Below are 22,985 nucleotides of genomic sequence, written 5' to 3' on the forward strand. Positions count from 1 at the left end.
AACACAATGTTAGCATTTATTCTTTCCAAAAAGGAAGGCTCCAAGGTCAGAAGTTGCTCTGTTTCAGCAGGAGCCTCCGAGTGGATTATTAAAAACTCCCTAAACTTCTGAGTTAACAAAATAAGACACCCAGCACTCTGCTAGAGCTGCGCTCTGCAGATTAGGAGGCAGGACTCTGTGTTTACAGCATGCTCAAGTTGTTGGGTAAGCAACGCAGCTCGAGGTTTTTTGCTTGCAACGCAACCAGACTGTGTTGGGGATTACTTGTTTGTTTTGGTGCGTGTTTATTCCACACTTCTCACTCCTCTATTGCAGCACATACGGTAGACACCGAGTCCTCTCCAACACCTTGACTTATCGCCGAGCAAATTAAGGACACAAGCTCCAGCTTGAACCTCAAATTTCCAGCTTAATTTAGAGACACTCCCTTAGCAGGCTGACAGAGACTGAATGCATTGAAAATACTAACGAGCTTATCAAAACCACCTCTCCACTTCTCTATTCCCAGCAAGGAACAGCAGGTGTGCTTCGCTAATTGCACTACCCCCCAGCCTACTATTTACTAACGTCGGGCAACTTGCATGTAAAATTTATAAACGTTGGAGCAGTGCTGAAGCCACCAGGTTTGCTGATCCAAAATAAAAAGTTTATTTTGGTAACTTTCGATTCCCGTAGCCGTCGGCGGAGGGGTGCACACAAGGTACAGAGGTGTCACACATTTAACAGCAACCACCCAGGAGGCAAGCTGAGTGTTGTCAGAAGACAGCTCGGTAGGAAACCCACTCCCCCCCGGCACCCTGCGAGGCTCAGCCTCCCGCTTACAGAGCGCGGATCTGCGCCCTGCACACTGCAGCTTTGTTTGAAAGCGAAACCAAGCAGGCTACAAATAACGCTCTATCCCCGGCGCCTGCGGAGGTGCGAAAGCTAAGAAGTCGTATAAACGGAGGGAAAGCCAGGCTGTTTGGAAGTTTGATGTTTTATTACCGGTGGCGTTGCTCCTCGCGTGACACCGAGCAGGCAATCTGCAGGCAATCTTTTCTGCGCCTTCAAAGCGCGGAAAGTTTGGACAACAAACCCGCGCTTCCCCTTGATTTGCCAAAGTCCCGAGGACGCCAGCTACCTGCACAAGGCCAGTAGCTGCACACACACACGCAAACACACACACAAACACGCTCATGCACGCACCCATACCCACACCAGCACCCTCCCAGGAACTGCCCAGCCCCTCTCCGCACCCCCTGCGCGCCCGCGGAGCTGCCCCAAGCCGCTTGCTCCTGCTCTATTCCCTTGTCTTTTCCCCCGCCTTTTTTTTTTTCCCCTTTTCTCTTTCCTTTTTCCCCCATTTTTTTCCCTCTTTTCCCTAAGAGCGCCCGCCGCCTTCCTTTCCCTCGCCCCTAGTATTTTTTTTTTTTTTTTCCCCTTCAAAAGATGGCGGGCAGAGAGAGAAAGCGAGCGAGGGAGAGCGAGCGAGAGAGGGGGGGAAGAAGGAGGGGAAGGAGGAAGAGAAGAAAAAAAAAAAAAAAGGAAAGGAAAGGAAGAAAAGAAAGCAAATCCCTCCTAAACCCCTCCTGCGCGGGGGCGCGGGGCAGGGGCCGGGGCGCGCAACCCCCACGGCCGCCCGGGCGCTTTGGGGGCGCTGGGCGAGGAGGAGCAGAAGAAGGAGAAGAAGCAGCAGCAGCAGCAGCAAGAGAAGAAGCAGAAGAAAAGGGTGGGCAGGAGCGGCGGGGCCGGGAGGAAATCAATGGGCAGGCTGTGCCCAGCCCGCCGCGCTTTGTTGCATTGTGGCGGCGCACAAAGGCTGCGGGGCCGCGGGGAGCGGCGCATGGGGGGCTCCCGCAAGAAGAAGGAGGGGAAGGGGAAAAGGGGAGGGCAAAACAAACAAAATAAATAAATAAATAAGCAAGCAAACAAACGATAAAAAAAAAATAAATAATAATAATAAATCAGCGTTGGCCTTTCCCAAGTGGGTTTTTAGTCTTCCCTCGCTTCTTCCCCGGTCCCCCTCCCCTCTACCCCAACCCCTCTCCCTCCAGAACCCGGTGCTAGCACCGCCTCGCCCCCAGCACCCGAGAAAGAAAAAGGGAAAGATTAAACCGGATTACTTTGCCCCGGCGGCTCCAGCACCGTTTGCCTTACAGTCCCCCTCCAGTTGCTCTTCTTTTTATCCTCGCCAAGGCAGTAGAATAGATGCGCTCCAGCGCCCGAGAGCTCATGCGCCAGGGCGCAAGGCCATGTGGGGCCGGTAGTCCCGGCCGGGCAGGGCTGCAGGCGGTGGCCACCCCCCCGGACTACAAGTCCCAGGAGCCGGCAGGGCCACCCCCGGCTCCCCGGTTCCCCCCCGGGCTCCCCCCGGAGCGGCGGCGGCGGCGGCAGCGGCCGGGGAGCGGCGCGGCCCCGGCGGGGGAAGGAGCGGGGGCGGAGAGGGGAGGCTGGGGGGAGGAAAAGGGGGGACAAGGGGGGGTCCCCGACGTCCTGCCGGGGGGTTTGGGGTCCCCGAGGGGGCGCAGAGCTCGGGGATGGGGAGCTGGGGACCCCGCGGGCAGCCGCTTGCTCCTTGGGATGGGGTCAAGCTGGTAGTCGGAGCTGGCCGGTGCTTGTTGGGATTTTATTTTTATTTATTTAATTAATTAATTTTTAATTTATTTTTTTTTTTCTCCTCGGCCCGTGCTTCTTTTTCCTTGGGCCCGTGCTTTGCTGAACTCGCGGTTTGCGTTGGGTAATGCGCGCTCCTCTCGGTTACGCAACGACTAAAATGCGAGCCGCAATAAAAATAGCAGGCGGCCAGTGCGAGCTGTCGGGGAGAAATCACCCCAAAAATCCGTCCGGAGAGCCTCCAACCCCGTGTGGTGTGCTTAGTGCATTCCACAGCACGGTCAGCTGCTGAAAACAAGCGCAAAATCTCTAATGTTTACCATCAGTAGTAAGGATTTTACACCCACCCACCACAAGAGCAAACGGGAACGCTGTTAAACGCTTCCAAGCCATAAAGACCTGCAGCTCGTGTCCCGAAGCCAATCTACAAATGCAAACAGAAGAAAAAAAGTTAAAAGATGCTGTTGTACACCAAACTAGGAGTCAGTCCCTGCAGCACAAACAGAAAACGGTTGGAAAATAAATGAATCCAGAGGAAATGTGAGAGCCAACGTGAAATAAGAGCTAGTTATGGGATTTCTCTGTGGCCACATATGCCAGCAGAGGCTGCCACGCTGCCTGTTACACAGACAGCCGTGTGGTGATGCCAATTAATAAGTCACTTGATTGTAACCATAAGGTGGAGGCACTTTCACTGCAAGACCTTACTTCCAGCAGATTAGCTTTTGAAAAATGTGACCAATGGAACTGAGATTTCTCAGACAGCCTGATATAACCCAAAGGCTGATTTTTGCACAGGCAAGAGGACAGATGCTTAGGAAAATTCCACTTAGCCAGACTTGTGGTTGCCTCAGAATGGAAGCAGAGCTGTGCACATACCTCAACCAAATCCATAGAAAAGTGCATTTTTCACTCCGTTTCAAATCTGATGCAAATTCAGGAACTAGAAAAGTGTCACAACCACACCTCTCTTGGACAGAACTACTCTTTGAGAGAGTTTCTAAGTTGCATTCACACAAAAAGCAAAACCCCACATGGGGTTTGTGTGTGACTCGGGATCCCCCGTACCACAGGCACCTGCAAGCTGACCTTTTTGTCCCTAAAAGCCACTTCAGCACTCTCTGCACCCGTAGCGCTTTATACACCTTATACTCCTTTATCTCACACAGGGGGTCATCAGACGATTTCATCCCAAATTGTTATGTTCATTACGCATCAACCAGAGCGGGCAAAACAGCTCACATGGGAAACCGTCCCCTGAGATCTCGCAGCTATCAGCTTTCAAGCTGCAACATCCAAGTCCCTCACACACCTACCTGGAGGTCTGCAAACTTGTGCTTGAAAAACTCAGTCACATCCTCTAACAGAAGGGGAAAACAAACATATTTTAGGGGCTCTTTGTAAGGCAGTAAATTCAGATACCTGGTCAGCCAAGCAGGTACGTGCTGACTCATTTTGAATAAGCCCCAGTACAGTGAGATATAGTGAAATCAGATCAGAATGATTCAAGCACAGGGAACCTAGCCCCAAATAAGAGCACATAGACTGAGGAAGAGATGGTTGCCATCACTAAATTAGCTTCAGAACCAATTCTGTCATACTAGCTTTATACATAGTATCTAACAACCTCTCTCTTCGAAGATACCTTACTTCTGACTTTTACCATGAAATACAAGATTATAGCAGTAGCTTTTTTTGCCTTTGCTATATCACCTGCTCCCTAAGCTCAAAGGAGCACCCTGGATTCACCCAAAGCCTTTTGATTAACCTCTGTGGTCTTTTAAGATGCACCTCCAGTTACCCAATTAGTACCTTGTTAACCAACACCGGCAGTGTATTTACTCCTTGCCCTTGCACTACTTTTAACCCTTAATGTGCAGTGATATGTACATCCTTCTAGGAAGCTTCGTGCATAGGTTTTGACAAGAAAAACTTATTTGTGTAAGAACACAGTAGTTTTCAGGGCTGGTGAGCACTGACACTTTGCTTCTATGCTCTCATTGTCAAGGGGAGGACTTGAGTCTTTAGGAAACAAGGGTGGGCAGAATTAGAAAAGATACTTATCTCTGTGGGACTGTTGAGTTTTATGAGAACTGACCACACGCAGTGCCTTGCATAATTGCACTCAACAGTATTTAATAGTATTCAGGGACTGCTGAGAAGACTAACGCTGAGCACCAATTTTCCTGATGTTTGCCACAGGTGTAAGCTGTAACTGTAAGCTTCTGTTTTTCAACATCACCACTCAGTGCCCGTTTCACCATCAAAACCGTAGTTTCCTACAGCAAGGAAGCTCCTTGTTAGTATTTGTACTTGGAAATTGCAAACAGATTACAAGCGGAGAAGGCTGCTGAAATGTTTTGAGTACTTCATCAGTGAGTTCTGTCCTCCATCTCTGGGCACATCCGCAGGCACACTGTGCATCTGCATGCATGTGAAAGGCTGATGGGGGCTCCACGTGCCTCAAGGCAGCAAATTTGGCCATTCTGACCATTTTGGCAGCCATCAGCCACCACAGGCTCCCAGAGCCTTCACCTATCAATGGACTCAGGGAAAATCCTATTACCAGGAGCTGCTACCTCTCAAGTGGACATCGTTAGCCACTGCAAAAAGAGAATTTATTCAACTACAGTCCTGTTTGGGATAAAGAAACAACAGTGTCCAAACAGCGTATTGCATAAGTGTGCACTGAGTGACTGAGATTATTTGAGTGACTCCAGTCATCCCACTGGCAGAGAGAAGGGTGTTGAACGCTAGGGGATAAGTGTTCTTATTGCAAAAGAGAGTCATCTTCACTCATGATTTTCTTCACCATAGCAGCAGAATTTCCTCGACTGAGTAAGCATTATTCAGTAAGGTAAGGGTGACAGGTCTAGGGCAGAGGTTTGAAACAATAATTACAGTTTGTTCTTCTGTAGTACCTTTCATCTGTGGAATTCACAACAATGCAATAATCCTCCTAACAGCTTATGTAGGTAAAACAAATATTATGAGATCTGTTTTTCAGCTGGGGAAGCTGAGAGAGAATATGATGATGCAGAGAATCGTTAGCAGAGCAAGAACTTGGATGCAGCTCTTCTGACTCATTTTTTTTAGTTCTGTGAGCCTGGCCACACCAACTGGTGAGGCCACCCTTGCTACTCACTGCTGGGAAGGTGTCAGTGTCTACAGGACTTTTGACTTTTCAGTGTTCACTTTTCATCAGGAGAGAGGTATGCAGAGACTCTGAACAGAGAACCCATGAGCCGGTACATCTACAAGCCCCAAAAAGCACAGCACTATGATAACTGATCAGAGGACAGGAAGGAATTGAGCAGTCCAAGACCCAACGGATCTTTTAAGTGTTCATCTGCAAATATAAGCTTTGATTATGCTCTAAATGCTGTTCTGGAGACATCCAATATCCAATAGAGGGTCTGAAGTGGATTTTAATAGTGTCCTTCTAGACTGGCAGTTCTCAGAACAAAGAAACAAAGATGAACAGCTTCCTCCGCAGAGGAGAGGAAAGGCATGAAAAGCCCACAAAATGCTCTGATCTCTGTATCTTTTATCAGGATGTAGCAAGAAGCACTACTTGCAGGAGCTGGATGCTGGGACACAGTGAGCCAAGACACTTTTATTTTTATGGAAGAAAGCAGAGCAACAGTATAAACTGTTGTGGAAGGAAAAGAAAAAAAAGGGACTTGACCAAAAGAATCTGAGAAGTGAATAGAAAATGTCCAGCTAATACGGCTATGTAGCTTTGGCCACAGTAAATATGTTTATTTGGAAATTAGCTGCATCTAAATGGTTTTGTTACACATCAGTGTGATGTAGAGACCTAGCACCTGCTATTAACACAGTGGTTTGCACAGGAAAGCAAGCTTGTGAATAGTGTGTGCTACTGAGTTGGCAGTTTAAACTAACAGATCCCAGAACACGCTAGATTTCAGTTGGCTAAAGCCCTAACGTATTTCTGTGTATTTTCTTACTTTTCATTCTGCCCTCTTATAGACTGGAAAAACAGTAAAGAGAAGCTCTAAGGCAACAGTAACACTTTCAAACTTCTCAATGACAAAGATACGTACATTTTACTGAAATTATCCCAGGGAATAATGAGCTAGGTGTATTGAGCCATCCAGTCACTGGAGTTGCAACCATTTGCACTAGTCAAGAACAAAGTTCCTGATTCACAGAAGTGCTGAGAACCTGCTGCTCCAGTTGAAGAGGCCAGGAGAGAGAGGCTGTCATCACGTCTGGCAATCAGACCGTGTGTGATTCAGTCCGGGGCCCTCAAATCAGCAGCCCTTATGCATCAACTTGGCTGTGATTTGCACCGGGGGGGAATCTGCATTGTACGATACTGCAGGATGCTAATCCTGCATGAAGTCCATGTTTCTCCTGAAAAAACATGGACTGCTTCTTTGCAGAGCTTCCCTGACATGGACTTCTATACATGCAGTGTTCAATAAAACACTCTTACTTTGAGTTCTTCAACATCCATTGGGCCCTTGTGCCCAGGCTAAGTATACACATCCCTCCCAGGGCAGAATGAATCAAATCCTTGCTGCTTTCCACTGGGGTAAGTTTTCCTAGTTTTAAATGAACAAATGTTGGCAGTAATGCAAGTAAGGTTCATACTGTAGTGGGGGAGGTAGAAATATCAGCCTGGAAAAGGTTCAGTGTTTGTTTTTAAATCCCAGAAGAAACATATGAATACGATGTATCTGGGATCTAGAAAAAAAAACAGAGCAGCATATTAGCAACCGCATAGAAACAGCTATATGTCAGGCATCAGCTGCTCCTTACGAGCCTAAAAGAAGCAGCAGGTCTCTCATGAGTTCTTGCTCCCTCTGTTTCTTGAACAGTGTGAAACATGCAGTACGTCTGTTCTGTGCTCCCTCTGTTTGCTGTCTGAGTGGCCCAAGTAAATAGAAATCCTAACAGAGACTGCTCATTGTGCCAAAACATAAACATAGACTTGCATAGCTCATAAGCTTATTGCCTTATTACTCACCATTGCAAACGTCAGCATGTGCTTGGTTGCAGCCGTCACGTCTAAAGAGCAGATCCAGCATGTGCTGAAGTTAGTGGGAGCTTTTCCACAAACATTAATGTCCTTTGGATGAAATCTGCAGGATTGGATCAGTTCTCGTCTCAGTGGAACCTGTGACAAAATTGTACGCGTTAGTCTTAGCAGGATCCATGGCCTCAGATCTGTTCCTGACACGCTTAAAGCCATCCAGAGGAATCACAGCCTCGCTGAAAGCAGTCATTTCCCTACCATCTGAGCCACTTGTGGAAATTTCTCCTTTTTCATCATTATGGGAAGCTTCTCCCCCTGAAAAAAAAAAAAAAAAAAAAAAAAAAAAAAAAAAACATAGACAGGTGTCTTTTCCAGTGTACTTGGCAGGTCACCAAGTTCAGGCTATTGGGAACCAAATGGAATGAAAGACTTTGTGAGAGAGAAGCCTGCCAAGGCCCAGTCTTTTACAGAGAGGGAATTTGGACAGAGATCACATCCTGCTGATCCCAGCTGTGGCAGCGAGGCCTGCGGAGCGAGAAGGACCCTGGCGGATGATTCACAACCAACAAGCTAAATTTCATGGGCGGTCCATGCAAATCCCCTGGTGTGCACATTTCGCAGTCCCGAAGAAATATGCGCGTGGGGCTGCATTTTTCTGTCAAAAAAACACAATCCAGCGTGCGACTGAATACTTGGCCAAATCAGGTTTATGAAGCTTTGAATTTGTGAAAAGAAAAATCCAGGACTCTCAGAGGCGAAGGGGTTGTTTAGGGTTATGATTTGTGTTTGTAACACGATTTTTTTGATTTTTCCCTCCCTTTTTCCTGCAGGGCAGGGATCGATGCCCAGCCTGTGGCTGTGGGTTTCCAGGCTGGGGGAAGGAGCTGGGACTTGGCTGTGCTGCACCACAGCTTTATTTTTTTTTTCCTTTTTATTTTTTCCTTTCCCAGCTGCCACTCGGATTTTTGGAGCCCGAGGACCTTCCTGGGCCAGCCAGCGACGCGTGGCTCTTCCTTTTCCCTCTCTTTATTTTTTTGGGGCCAAAACCGGGCTGCGCAGCCCCAGCTGCACAAAACAAACCCGCTGACGTGTGCCTGAGTGCGCTACCGAGACTTAACGGGCTGAAATGAGGTGTTTTTCACAACAGGAGGGCCTCACGCAGCGCTCCCACCCCACCCTCACTGGGGGGGTTAACGCTGAATTCCTCCCCCCTTAGGGAAGGCGGCGCCTGTCCCTTTAAGGCGCTCCCCGCCCCTTTTTGGCCCTCGGGCCCCTCCGTAGCGCTCCCGGGAGAGAGCGGCATTGTGCAGCCTTTGGCCCGCATCGCGCATGCGCCCTCCCGCCTTCCCCCGCCTGGCGGCCCCGGAGCCGCCGCCGCTGCCGCCGCCGCCGCCGCCGCGTCCCCCCCTCCCCCCCCCCTCCTCCCTCCTCCCCTCCCCACCCCCCTCCCCTCCCCTCCGCCGCGGCCGCGCCCCCGCCTCTGAGCCCAGGAGGAGGAGGAGGAGGAGGAGGCGGCGGCGGCCCCCGGCCCCCAGCCCCCGGCTCCTTCCCCAGCCCCCGGTAAGTCACGGGGGCGGGGGGGGTGGGGGTGGGCCCGGTTCCCGGCTCCCCTCAGCGCCCGGCCGGGCCCCCTCAGGCAGCGCGCGCGCGGCGCCCCCCCCCTCCCCCCCCTCTCCCCGCGCCCCCCTCTCCCGCCTTCTCCACACGGCGCGCGCTGGGGGCGGTGCGCGCGCGTGCATGCCTTGCAGCCGTGCATGCCGTGCAGCCGCGCGCGCCTTTGCAGCCGTGCATGCCTTGCACGCGCGCGTGCTCGCCGCACGTGCGTGCTGCTTGCATGCGCGCCTGGTTGCAGCGCCCGGCGCTTTGCATGTGGGCGTGTGCTCGCATGCAGCGGTGCATGCTTGTTGCGCTGCGTGGTTGTGTCTGTGTGCTTGCACCCCTGAGTGGCTTGTATGGGGGGTGTGTGCTTGCAGTGGTGCATGCTGGCATGTGTGTGCTTGCAGCAGTGCTTGCATATGGCCGTGCGTTTGTAGGTGCTTGCGTGTGCTTGCAGCCATGCCTGTGTGTTTGCATGTGTGTGCTTGCAAGCATGCATGTGTATTGGCGTGCATGTGTATTTGCATGCATGCATGTGCTTGCAGACATATCTGTGTGTCTGCATGTGTGTGCTTGCATGCATGTGTGTACTCAGAGCCATACCATGCCTGTTTGCATGTGCTTGCAGCCATGCATGCTTGCAGCTGTGTGTGCTTGCATGTGTACGTGTACTTGGAGCCATACCATGCTCTTGGATATGTCTGCAGCCATATCTGCTTGCATGTATGTGTGTACACGCCTCCATTTGCATGCCTCTGTGTGTGCACGCCTGCATGTGTGTGTTCTTGCACTTTTGCATGCCTCTGGGTGGCTCCTCATGCCCCCCAAAAGTTTGGGCTCTCCCACAGAACTTCCTCTGGGTGTAAAGGGGAGCAGCGAGGCGAGGGCAGGTGGGTGGGGAAGGAGTGTTGTTGCCCACTGCTGGTCACCCCGCTGGAAGCCCTCGCACTGGGCAGTGGGTGCTGCTGAGGTGCTGTGTTTAGTGCAAGATGCTGTGGTGCAGGGTGAAGCCTTCCCCGGGATGGAGCTGCGTGCTGGCAGCAGGATGCGTGCTCGCTCAAGTTCCCAGATTAGTTCCAGATGAAAAGAATGTGATCTGCATTAGAAAACTTAAATCACTGGTGGCAACAATACGAAGTTTATCCATGCTGCAGAGAGTGCTTATTAAAGCAAGCAGGCAACTGGTAGCACTTTGCCCTGCACCCTCCCGTCCCCTCCCAAGAATGAGTTGCTTAAAATACCAGTAGTTGCTGGAAGAGCAAACGATTTGGCTCTCAAATCTGCTGCCACCAGCAAAAAGAATGGTAGTTGTGGTGGGATGTTGCAAATGTAGTTTAAAGACAAATCCTTATGGCAAAAAGTAGCTGGAGATTGTTCCCTCTGCAGCATCGGCCCCGATTACAGAGCACTGGCACTGTGCTTTATCAGGTTCTGTTACAGAAAGCGAGTCTGCTGAGACTAACACAAGGCTGGCTTTCAGTCAGGTGAAACGCTCAGACAAAGGTATGATGTGATGCTCACACCATTTAGGGGAGAAATATGAGACTGAAATACTTGAATTAGGAGATGAAAGGATCCTGGTAGGATTTTAAGCTTTGGAAACGGCTTTTATATAAACCATTGTATTTGCTGTGCTATGCAAGTACTTCTTCTTACAAGTATTTTGGGGAATATGATGTGAAACGTCCCACTGCACCGAAGAGCCATTCTGCTTTATTTCTAATGGTTTGTGTTTGGAACAGAGCAGAGTGAAAAATGCTGTCCAAGAAGTAATAAAAGGCCATGAGTTGGACTCTTGGTCTTGCACGTTAATAGACCTGAAGGCATAAAATACTGCTACGTTGCTGAAAAGATATACATATCTGTACAAAAGATTACAGATAAGTTTTTCACGCTGTTTTCTGGAGATCTGCAGTTAGGCTGACCTCATTCTTTTAGCTGCTGACGATCTTTCTTTGACAGCTATTGAGAATATTTTGTTTTTCTTCCAGGTTTTCATTACCAGTGCGGTTCTGCTCTCTGTGGCAAGGGCTGCCTTTTGAAGCAGCACATTCATTCTCCCCTTCAAGCACCGTAAGTCTCATTTGCCAGCTTCAGAACCATGGCAACAGAAGAAAAGAAGCCAGATGCAGAATCCACCAAAACACAATCTACTCCTTCCTCCTCAACCAATCAGAGCAAGGTGTGTGTGGGGCTGAACAATGTCTGTGTAAATGCACATGGCAACTACCTGCACGTTCGCCAGGCAAACCAGAATTAGAGGGTTGAATCAAATGTAGATTAAGAACTTCTCAAGATGTCTGCTTCTGCTGCTGTCTGGGGATGAAAACGTGCTGAGGATAAGCACATTTGTGGGTAAAGCAGGTGGATAAAAACAGTCTCTTTTGTAGTGCTGGATTTGTTTGTTTAAGTTCTTGCTAAGGAAATACTTCTTGTCGCTTTGAGCATTAAAAGCTCAGGTGGTTTGTATTTTTGGAAGGCCTAGAGATGGCTGTAGAAGTGGTGAATTTGTGGTCTTAGTTGCAAAATGGGAAAGCAGGCATTAGTCAGGTTCTTTGAAGCCTGCAGACGCTGAAAGAAGATGTTGCTGTCTAACCATGAAGCCTTCACAAATGGTGAAATAGTGGAAAAAAGTGGGATTTTGGGGGAGTTGGCCTGTGGTTTGATTTGCAACAAAGAACAGAACTACAAATGTTTAATAGCACTACACAGATCAGTACCGAGAGTTTTATTTGAATCTGCCAAGCGTTTTGTGCTTGGACCATTGGATTATTCTCATCTGTTTGTTCCTGGCTTGGATGGAATTGTTATCGAGGATGAGTTGGTGTTGCACGTGGGCAGTAAGGCACCACAGACTCCTGACAGCATGTTGCTTTTTTTTGAATTTGGAGAGGGAAAAGAATGTAAACAGTAGAATCTGTGTTATGGTGAATACTCATGCAGTCCATTACTGTGTGCTGACTGTGAAACTCTCCTGGGAGTTTATTAAGCTCATCCATTCATATTTTTCTTTCAGCCCGCGCCAGTAAAACCAAATTATGCTCTAAAGTTCACGTTAGCAGGACACACGAAGGCAGTCTCGTCGGTGAAGTTCAGTCCTAACGGAGAGTGGCTAGCCAGTTCCTGTAAGTATTGCTCTCTTATTATCTTGTTGAAAACGTGCATGTTTGGGCCTTGGAGAACTACCTGTCTTTACCGTTACCCTCATCAAATAGAAGAGGGATGTAGTGTCATTGTTCTTCCTAAAAGGAACAGTCCCAGAGCTGACAATCTCTGGGATGATTTACTTCTTGGCTTTTAAGTTCGGCTACTTTGGATGTTGGATCGTGTAGGTGTTGCCAGATCAGAGTCCTCTCCTGTTCAGCTTTCTTTTCTGAGCAAGTGGGCAAAAGCAAGCACAGGATTCTTTCCCCTGTGCCTTTCTGTATCGCTCAAGTTCCAGCTTAAGCTTTTGATTTGAGCTTTGTGTGCAGTACCTGCAGGCAAAAGTGTAGTTCTGGGAGCTGAGGGAGATAGCTTTGCACTACCAGACTGGATTGTAGCGTGGTATGAAGGACTGGCCATGTGTTTCTGTCCGCTGTGCCTGTGGTGTTCAGTGAGTCAGAGCCTTTGATTATCCCCGTGAAATGTGCAGAAGATGTTATTATATATAGTGTTTCACTACTTGCTCTCTTAGGTGGTAGATCAAGTTCTCTCCCTGACAGCTTTGGTATTTCTTTTAATTTTTTTGGTGGTTAATGCTGCTTGACAGCTTTTCCTTTGAAAATGTGTTTACATAAACCCTCCGTGAGGATCCATATATATGGAAAGGGCAATTAAAAAGAACAATGTTGAATATGATGCTGAGGGCCAGTCAAACAACTTCCAGACATGGGAATGACTTAGGTCTTTGGCTTAACTGCAGATTGCCTTTATAAGGCCAGTACACCGTGTATAAATCCTTCCTGTGTTCAAGTATCCTTATGAAAGACCCTTTCCCCCACCCCAAGGTTTTCCAACCTCTACCTCTGGCAAATATCAACCTTTTTCTCTGGCCTGTTTTGCGAGCTAAAATAGATAATATGTTTGGGTTTTTGCAGATGTTAATTCAGTCCAGGTAGTGATGTCACTTTTGTTCTTTCTGGACAAAAGCGTTTCGGCATTCCTCGTGGAACAGTACTACTTCTACCACTGGCAATCTGAAACAAAAGTAGAAACCCAAGTTGTCATCAGAGAGACTGAAGTGGCTGGAGACTCCGTGCATTCCAGGCAGTTTATGTAATCTCAGCTGCTGCAGCGTGGCGTGTACGAAACCATTCTTCACCAGTTACATACGACCTTATCCACTAGCGTCTGCCTGGGGAGGGAAAACTACTCGCTGTATGCAGAGATGTAGTTAATTTCTTGCCGTCTAGAAAGGACAGATGTATCTGTCGGTGCTGGTAGTCTCTTAACTGGTACATTCTTTTCCAGCTGCTGACAAGCTCATTAAAATTTGGGGAGCGTACGACGGCAAGTTTGAAAAAACAATATCTGGTCATAAACTGGTAAGTATGAGGAGATCTCTGTGCACTCGAGTATGAATTTACTTGTAAGGAATTTACTTTGCTTTGTTTTTAACGTCCGGAGTTTTCCATTTGTGATTAGTTTGACTTGTGTAGAGGGCTTGCTCTTTAGTCTCATTTTGTACGTCTTTGTTTATACAGTCCTGTGCAATACCCTGGGACTGGAATTGCTGAGGTGATACCAGGTCAAGCTGGAAATACATTGCAGAGTGATAATGAAGAACCTGCATGCACACTGCCTAGCCGTTTTCTTGAGTCCCTCCATTTTGGGAACACTGACCTCCTACAAGGGGCAACATATTCTTGGGTGAAAATCCCTGTAAACTGTAACACTATGTCCTGTTCCTTCTTTCCTTTGTATCTGGAGCAGAATGGCTTGCCTTTTAAGGAGATTGAATTTTCTTGTGGCTTTGCCTACATAAACACAACACTTACTCATTCTCCAAAGTTCTAAAGAAAACACAAATTCCCAAACCCTCCAGTTTTGTTTCCCAAAGTTTCTTACGTGCTGAAGTTTCAGAAGCAAAGATGAAGATTCACCAAAAGAAAAGCCAGTAGAATCTTGTTGTTCTCCAGCCCTTAGGGACTCAGACCAGAAAGAGCAAACCATTTGTCATCATGAGAAACCACTTATTCAGATTAGTTTGTGTAGCATACTGTTTATGAATTCCAAGAAAGGGTGTTGGTGGCCACACTAAGTGCCATGTGAACAAGCTGTTGATGTTTTTGGAGCGTATGGCTCAGTCTAAAATGAGCAAGTGTCAAAGGAGCTGCATCCCAGTCAGATCAATGAATTCCCAGCTCCCAGTGCTGACTTTTCTTTCAAGCTTCAGCTGTGAATATAATATGCAGCCTGTGTTTTCCATTTGCATGTGTCAGTGAGCAAACAGAGCTAAGAGGATTGTTTTCATTTGTTTTAGGGTATCTCCGATGTTGCTTGGTCATCAGATTCCAACCTTCTTGTCTCTGCCTCTGATGACAAAACTCTCAAAATATGGGATGTAAGCTCGGTAAGGACAAGCTGTTATTTACCTACCTTCTCCCGCAGCGTTGCCATTGTAAATCAGGCTCTTCTGAGAGATGAGCTTGATGTGCTATGATGAGAGAAGGTAGAGTTTTAAGTACTGGTCCTCTTTAGGTGATAGCTCCAACTTCCCTGCTTAAAACGAGCAGCTGGCTGAATGGGCTATGAGGATGAGTGAGTTGTGCCGCGTGCTTTTGGAAAGAGGGGGATGCTCACGGGTACCGTGAGGAGTCTGGTTATCTTCTGAGAGTGTTAAAGTCTTATGGTGGCAATGCAGTTGTAGGCTTTGTTTCTGAAAGCAGCCTCTCAGATTGAACTTTTCTGTAACTTCTCATCATAGGCTCACTTCTCTTTGCTTCTTTCCCCCTTTCTTTTCTGCAGTTACGTTGAAAACTGGGTAAATTGGTTTAATTTTGATTGGATATGTTAAAGTGCTTGGTTTTCTCTTGTTGCCCAGAGGGTTTGAAATTTGGCTGCGTTCACTGAAAAAAGTCTTTTCTATTGTTTTCTTGTAGCTGGTCTTCTGCCCATCTAAGTCTGGGGTTAGAGATGGTTTCTTTGTGCTGCATGGTTATTAACCTTCATGCAGCTTATCTAAATGCATGTATGGCTGTAGAGGATGCTAAATATTTAACACTCCTAAATCTTATTTCAGGGTAAGTGCTTAAAGACTCTGAAGGGGCACAGTAACTACGTTTTCTGCTGCAACTTCAACCCTCAGTCAAACCTCATCGTTTCTGGCTCAGTAAGTGATTTCTTTTCCTTAGTGCGCAGCAATTGCTGCACACCCCTTGTTTCAATTTTGTCTTACCCCACAAATGCAACTTGTAATTGGGTGAGCTGTGCAGTGTTCTGGCTGTCTTTATTTAGGGACTCAGTCGAGCCTTTAGCCCATCTTCAGCATGCAGTTTTCCTTGCATGTAGAGGAAGAGTTGAAGGGAACTGTGCTCCCTGTTTGTTATTGCTACCCTGTGTAGTGGTTGTTGTTTCCTGGCCTTTCTAGTGAGGCTACAGTGCAACTGGAGGATGAAGTGTGTCTAGACTTGCATCAAGTTATACCATCGTGTATGCCACAAATAGGTGTATCATTAAACCACCTTGTGCATTTCTTCAATCTTCAGTTTGACGAAAGCGTGAGGATATGGGATGTGAAAACAGGGAAGTGCCTCAAGACGTTGCCTGCTCATTCTGACCCAGTTTCAGCTGTAAGTCCTTTCTGATAAACAAACATGCTAATGTGCTTTGTTTAGGGCAGCTCCTCTCCTACCTCTGTTGGTAGAGGAGTGGGATTGTGCTCTCATTCTTATTATGAACCCCTCATACAGTGTAGTGGATGGGCTGCAGATGGTTTGCAGGTGGTCATTGCTCAATGAGAACAAAATGAGGAGTGTTACGTGTGAGGCTTACATGGTTCTCTGTCTTGGGTGTTAATGTGGGGAGCAGTGAATGGTGGAGTGCTGAGCGTGCCTGAGCCTGGCAGTCTGATGCTGGGGTGCTGACTGGTTGTCACTTGAGGGTCGGAGGACAGCCTGGAACTGCTGTGTGTCTGCTTGCTTCTTTCAAACTAGTGCTATGGTTCAGACCAGGGCAGTTCCATAGTACACTCCATTTCCAATCTTGTTAATTTAAATAGATCAAAGTAACGTGGAATACACCAATATCTAATAAAATGAAGGAAAACAAGAAGGTATTTAACTCTTAATGTTGTTGAAATGAAGGAAAGAGTAAAAGAATGTTGAGCCTCTGATGTGTTAAAACATGGCTGTTGGGATGCGATTGGTACAATTGTTCTGCCTTGGCTGGATTTCACACTTGAAAATGTACATTAACAATAATTATTCTTTTAAATAGTAGTATTTTGAGGTATAGCTGAAGGGAATAAATTGACCTCAAAACATATTTGGTTACATAAGAGGTTAAGTTCCATGTCCTTAAAATGTTAAGGTGCTACCCCAGGTTGGACGCTACTATTATTTGAGCAGCTAATGCTGTGTTCTTGTTAAGGTGCTGCTCTTAGCTTCTGAGGAAACGTATATTCCAGTTCCTGATACTAGAATAAACAGCTGTAGTTAACTCCTGTTTCCATTTATGCCAGGCAAACTGGGGGTGGTGGGGATCTTGTTTTGATTGTGTTACCCATCTAAATTCGTAGATGACTTTGATATCGTACTGATTCTCTGCTTCTATCCATACGACTTAAACTGTTAGTGTTGGAAGATGAATACTTTTACTGAGGCTTAAAAACATTGATTTCTACAAACATAAGTAAAGGTTTTTTTCCCCCTTCTATAATATTACAGGTGCATTTTAATCGTGATGGATCCCTGATAGTGTCAAGTAGCTATGATGGACTCTGGTAAGTTTTTTTGGTCTGCTGCAACCTTTAAAACTGCTGCATACTTAGAAAAAAAATATATAATTAAATCTTATATTGGTAGTAATGAGTCTCGTGTTTTTCATAGTCGAATCTGGGATACGGCATCAGGGCAGTGCTTGAAAACACTGATTGGTAAGTAGAAGGCTTCTCGTTTGTGCTCCATTCTTTACTGTTTAGCTGCAATACAGCTATTCTGCATCATTGCTGTGAACAGTGACTTCCTTAACCTCTATTTTTCAGTCTTCCTACCATTCCATTAGCACACTGTTGTCCTCCTAGCTATTACAATAAAAGGAACTATCACATCTATGGAAACTTGCTTAAGCTTGGAGTGTTCTATAGTATAGATGCAGGATAAATGAGTTTTTCAAAGCTTTCTACCATTCAGTTTGTTGCTGTGCAGCAGTTCAAAACTGTAACAAAACTGTTTGTGCTGTTGGATGCGATGGAAACAGTCCATGACTGCATGAGCTGCCTGCTTTTACTGGTGATGGTTGTTAGCATGAGGCATCTCTTGAACAAAGATAATAAAAGAAAGTTACCTGTTGGGCATGTGTTCCCTAGTCTTTCATATTCTTATAAAACATTACATAGACAAGTTACATGGCACTGCAAATTAGCACCATATACTCTTAATGTAATGTTTTTTAAAAGGTATAAATATACTTTTGCCTTGATAAGTGCTGATTCAAAGAAGGAAAGTTCAGTTACAAAGGGTTATTTAAAATGTGAGCAAAACATCATTTTCTTGAAGTACTGAAAACGATCACTTTCTTATATCTGTATTTCTTGAAGTACCAAGGGATAACAAAACGGAAAGCTTGTTTCAGTGAGACAACTAACAACAGATTATTGTCGAAAGAAATTCTTTGCCAATGGAGCAATGCAACCGTGTGCTGGTTAACAATCACTTTTATTTTCACTGTAGATGATGATAACCCTCCAGTGTCTTTTGTGAAATTCTCCCCAAATGGCAAATACATACTAGCTGCAACTTTGGACAAGTAGGTATTTAAAAAAAAAAAAAAATCCACAAGCTTTGAAGTGTCCATGAATATCAGATAAAACTTTATTTTGCTGTTGTTTACCTGTCACAATAATGACATTACACAACTTCATACATACTATAAAACTTTGAAAATCTGGGAGGTGTTGTATGTTGCTAATGTCATAGGTAGAGCTTCTGTTTTTAAAGCCTTGGCACTGCTTAGTGTCTGCAAGACCTGTCCATTCCTTCTAGTGTACCTTTCAAAACCACAGCATTCTCTTGCATTAATCATACGATACTCTTGTAACATCAAGAGACAAAATTTAGCCTATAAAAGGGTGCAATATGAAATCAACTCTTTGTGTAAGGCATAAGAGCAGTGCAGGTGTGCTTACTGTATTAATGATTCACCTGGAGAACTTCCATGCAGTGTCTAAGAAGGGATTAGTTGATCTGTCATCTCCATTCACAGACAGTAATGATGCTGTTGCTTTCATGAGACCTACCCTTCCTGTGTTGGGTGGATGGTAGCCTGTCTGTCTGAGCATCTGTGCATAGAATATCACAACCATAGCCTGCCTTTTTCAGCTAGTCAATGAAAATCCAGGCTAAAGTGCCCTATGTAGACTAAATTCTGTTACGGAGAAACTTTCTGCTACTAGGAAATCATCTGGTGAAAAAAACTGCAAGAACTAATATTTGTTTTTCTGTGTTTTGTAGCACTCTTAAACTTTGGGACTACAGCAAAGGAAAGGTAAGTCCTTTGTCTTGTTATGACTGTCTTGTTATGTAGACTAAACTAAATTTATTGGAGAATCTGGATTTCATTTGCTTTTTAACCTCTCTTAACATTTTATGAATATTGTAAGAAAAGGTGTTAGTAACCCTTTATCAAGGAGGACTAAAGATGCCTTTGAAAAAAAATTGTTTATCCTGCTGTATAGGCCCAAGACACTGAATATATATAATTTTATATATATATATATATATATACACACACACACACATATATATCTCTTTTAGGTATTAAATTGTTGTTGCTTTTCTTGGTGGGAAGTGACAAATTTATTTATTTTTCCTGCTATCCTCAAAATTAGTGTTCTAGGACAGCGATGCCCTATGCATCCTCTAGATAAGCGAGTTGGCAGGGAGGGAAACCCGGGCAGATATATTTATAGCCTGATCAGACAAGAGAGTTTGTCCTTGGCTGTGAGAAAGCTACTTCCCGACAATGCTTACGCCTTTTGGCTCTTCGCTTTCAGTGCCTGAAGACGTACACAGGACACAAAAATGAAAAGTACTGCATATTTGCAAACTTCTCCGTTACTGGTGGAAAGGTTAGTGTTTATTTGGACTATTTTTATTTTTTACTCATGTGCAGTTTTTACTGGTTTTCTCCATGGGCATGCAAGGATGACGCAAGTGTCTCATTCTGTAATTTGATTCCAAAACATCTCTATCATCGTGTTGAAAACTGTTTTTTATCTGGAAGAGGAGGAAAAATAGTTTAGTAGAGACCGTGCCAAATAACTAGCAATGGTAAAATTTTGTAGAAGCAGCAGTAGTTTGGGGATGGAAACCTCCCTTAGCAGATCATGGTTCATGGATGCCATAGGGCAGTGGGAGAAGGAGCTGTCCTGGGAAGCTCCTTCTACCTCCCTGAGTGCCTGTGGTGTCTGTGTCATTGGGTGGTCCTGCTGCCTCGTGGCCAGGCTCCCTCTGCTGCAGCAGGAGAGGACGTTCCCAAGTAGGGAGCAGTGGGTATGTCTTGGTTAGTGGCACAGCAGGCAGCCGTCCGAGGATACGATGGTGTGCTCCGGTTGAGATGGTGGAGCACATCAGCAGAGGTTAAATCCTAACACAGAAGGACCTCGGCATCTTTTGGTCATTTAGTTTTCCTCCTTTGGCATACAGAGGATGTAACAAAACTTTCTGCTGCCTGTATGCACTGAATAGAGGCTGAGACAGAACAAACCACATCAAATAGTTGTGTAAGTTCCTTATAATAAAGATAAAGTATTTACTGAGTACTAGTTGTTAGATATAGATGATGAGGAAGATTAAAATAACTTTTCTCTGCCCCTCCAGTGGATTGTGTCCGGTTCAGAAGACAACCTGGTTTATATTTGGAACCTTCAGACAAAAGAGATTGTACAGAAATTACAAGGGCACACAGGTAAGGAAGAGGATTTTGTTTTTATTGATAGAATATTCTTCATGTCACGTTGTAAAGAGGGCTTAGCTTCAGCATTTTCTCACTGATGTTTAGTTTTGGCTGTCAGACCCATAGATTCTTGACTAGCTGAAGCTTAATTGAACCATAGGTGTCCACAACTTCTCATGAAGGCTTTTTAATGGTTGTTGCAAATGTGTACTTTTTCACTGCAAAAATTTTGACATCAGCTTGAAAAGATGTCAGAGCTGAGTTCAGAGATGGTCAAGATACTTAGGCAACTCAAAATTGTAATGAGTTTGACTTGCTGTGAACACCTAAAGCTGTAACTCTTGGAAGGATAAGAACTAATACGGTCCTGCCGTTTGTGTGTTTGTACACCTATTTCTTGAAGGTGAGGTTTAGCATGTCTTGAGAAGTCAGCTGATAGGTACTTCAGTCTGAATCCCAAAAGAGACTGTTCCCACTGCACTTACTAGAAGGAATCGTGCTGTGAAATGTAAGCATGCTTATTCCTTTGCAGGACCATCGATTTAGACTGTACCTTGGGGCAGTGGCAGCAAGCTTTTGTTTTTCAGATTAGGGCAAGACTGAAGACTAAGTGGTGTATCTAGCTGGCAATACCGTACCTGCAAGGAAAGGTACTGAGCAGGGTTTTTATTAGCTGTGTCCTGTTGTAATTGCCAAGAGCTTTGCCATGAGATAGGCAAGAACTAGAATCTAGAGATTCTTTCACTTTGTAACCTGACAAAAACTTCCTGACTACTGCTCTCAAGTTGAGCCCACCTATGGGATGCTTTTTTTGCTGGCAAATATTTCTTCTCCCATATATGGAGTGAATGTTGGATAACTGTTCTTAATTACAAGGAAATAGTAACTGGTCTATGCTGTTTTAAGATGTAGCAACAATACATGTTACTTTCCAGAAGTGTGCTATGAGCCTGATTTCATTGCTGTAAATAATGATGTTTGTATTTCTCTTTCTTTTTGCATAGATGTTGTAATCTCAACAGCTTGTCACCCAACAGAAAACATCATTGCATCAGCAGCACTAGAAAACGACAAAACAATTAAACTGTGGAAGAGTGACTGTTAAACGTTCCAGTAACACTTTAGAGACTGTCAGGAAAAATTGTTTTTAAAAAAATATTAAAAAACCACATGAGAATAATAAATCCAGTTTGGCAGGAAACCTGAAGAATATTTGATAAAGTGGTTTCTGTTAGTCTTGGCCCAAAGAAAACGTCTTAGCTCTTTGCTAGAACCGGGCAACGTGGTGGAAAAAAAAAAAGATGCAGTGTCTCCTTTTCTTGTCTAATCTTTGGCAGACAAATGGATCATTCTGACATCGTTAGAAGTGTCAGCTTGTATTGGACACCCCAAAGATGCTTTACTTTCTGGTGGCATTACTTCTAGGCACTGTTGCTGCTTAAGGAAGAGCTGCCAGTCTGCTTTCTAACAGTAAGTTAAGTCACGAGCCTAGAGATGCGTGGATTTTTTTTTTTAAATGTCTAACTTTTTTATTTTTTCAGAATGTAGATTCTAGTCTTGAAAGTTTCTGTATTGTTTTAACTAGGAGTACTGCATCTTTAAAGGTGCTTCATTTTAAACACTCAGCTCAAACTTTGTGACCAAATGAAACCATGCAGTTCCAGATTTCCCCCTCCCCTTCCTGCCCCACTGACTTTGACTGCTGTGGTGACGATCTCCTCTTACCTTCTGTATAGTTGCTTACCTCTTGTTAAGTGTGTTTCATAGATGCTGTTCTAGAGCAGTTACAAATCTTCTGTTAATCATTAAAATTAATTCTGCTTGTAGTTACTCTGAGCATATTTTTTTCTTCTTCTGGATAAAAGCGAGCTCACGGAACACTGTAAAGTTATTTCAATGTAAAAAGAAACCCAGACTTTTGTATTTTGAAAATCCATCGTATGAAGCTGTATTGATGATGGCATGACTCTGTATCTCTTTCAGCATTGGTATTTCTTTCCCCTTTTGTCATACCCATGTGGTATTTACACATCCAAACAAATTCCATATGCCATAATAAAAAGGTGGGATTTTATGTGTATGCTTGTGGTAAGAGTGTACTAATGTGAAGTGTCTGTATCCAAAGCAGCCTCCCTTAAAAACTGGTTTTAGAGGAAGTATTTCTGTAGAAGCCCCGCTGAGTGAGTAGGGGAGAAGGAGAAAGGAGAAGAAACAGCCATGCTTACATCTGCCCTGATGAAAGAGGAGCATTTGTTGAAAGAAAGCAAGAGGATTGAACTGAAGGTGTCCTCCCCTGAGGCAACATTCGTACAAACCCTCAGAGGGCCCTTTAGCTAAGGGGAAAGGAATTCTGCGGCCCTCTTGGTGCGGAGTGGGCAGGGCAGGCTGCACGATGATACAGCTTTTGCCGGTTAACTGTGCTTATGCACAAGGTTTACTTTGCCTCGAGGATTCTGCTGTAAGGGGTTTTCATGTATTTATTTTGCTATCAGCTGTGTGCTTCATAATAACTGAAAACTGTAGTACAAACCTCTCCTGTAGTGGCTCTGGGATGTTTTGCCTCTCCCCTTAGAGAAGACAGCTGCAAGCCATGAGGTATAGTTTTGTTTTTAACATAGGGTTCATGCCGAGTTTGAGCACCACCAGCTATTAATAATCCCATCCTTTGAGGCTTTTCATTACCCACAGGGAGGGC

At 45.3% G+C, this 22,985-nt stretch overlaps 2 protein-coding genes and 1 long non-coding RNA gene across 7 annotated transcripts in view; 1 reads left to right on the forward strand and 2 right to left on the reverse strand.

Moving 5' to 3' along the window:
* The window catches only part of BRD3 (bromodomain containing 3), a 42,554-nt gene extending 40,299 nt beyond the window's left edge, over positions 1-2,255 (reverse strand). For all 5 annotated transcript variants that reach the window (XR_014685088.1, XR_014685089.1, XR_014685090.1 and 2 more), the window contains exon 1: positions 2,103-2,255. The gene's annotated coding sequence lies outside the window, so the exon portion shown is untranslated. The remainder of the gene's footprint in view (positions 1-2,102) is intronic.
* A 4,384-nt stretch (positions 2,256-6,639) lies between these two features.
* On the reverse strand, positions 6,640-8,837 carry LOC311421869. Its single transcript, XR_014685087.1, has 3 exons — positions 7,952-8,837; positions 7,589-7,738; positions 6,640-7,305 (listed from the first exon to the last, which is right to left on the reverse strand). It is a non-coding gene; the product is annotated as an uncharacterized lncRNA (long non-coding RNA).
* Positions 8,838-9,047: 210 nt separating this feature from the next.
* WDR5 (WD repeat domain 5) lies at positions 9,048-22,370 on the forward strand. Its single transcript, XM_084494310.1, has 14 exons — positions 9,048-9,157; positions 11,185-11,375; positions 12,210-12,318; positions 13,646-13,719; positions 14,658-14,747; positions 15,417-15,506; positions 15,883-15,966; positions 17,062-17,117; positions 17,224-17,270; positions 18,067-18,142; positions 18,847-18,880; positions 19,389-19,463; positions 20,215-20,302; positions 21,295-22,370. Exons 2-14 carry the CDS (start codon positions 11,295-11,297, stop codon positions 21,393-21,395), a joined length of 1,005 nt encoding a protein of 334 aa, XP_084350436.1. The 5' UTR covers positions 9,048-9,157; positions 11,185-11,294; the 3' UTR covers positions 21,396-22,370.
* Positions 22,371-22,985: the final 615 nt, after the last annotated feature.

Source organism: Aythya ferina (genome assembly GCF_964211825.1).
Source record: "Aythya ferina genome assembly, chromosome: 20".
NCBI classification, from domain to species: Eukaryota; Metazoa; Chordata; class Aves; order Anseriformes; family Anatidae; genus Aythya; species Aythya ferina.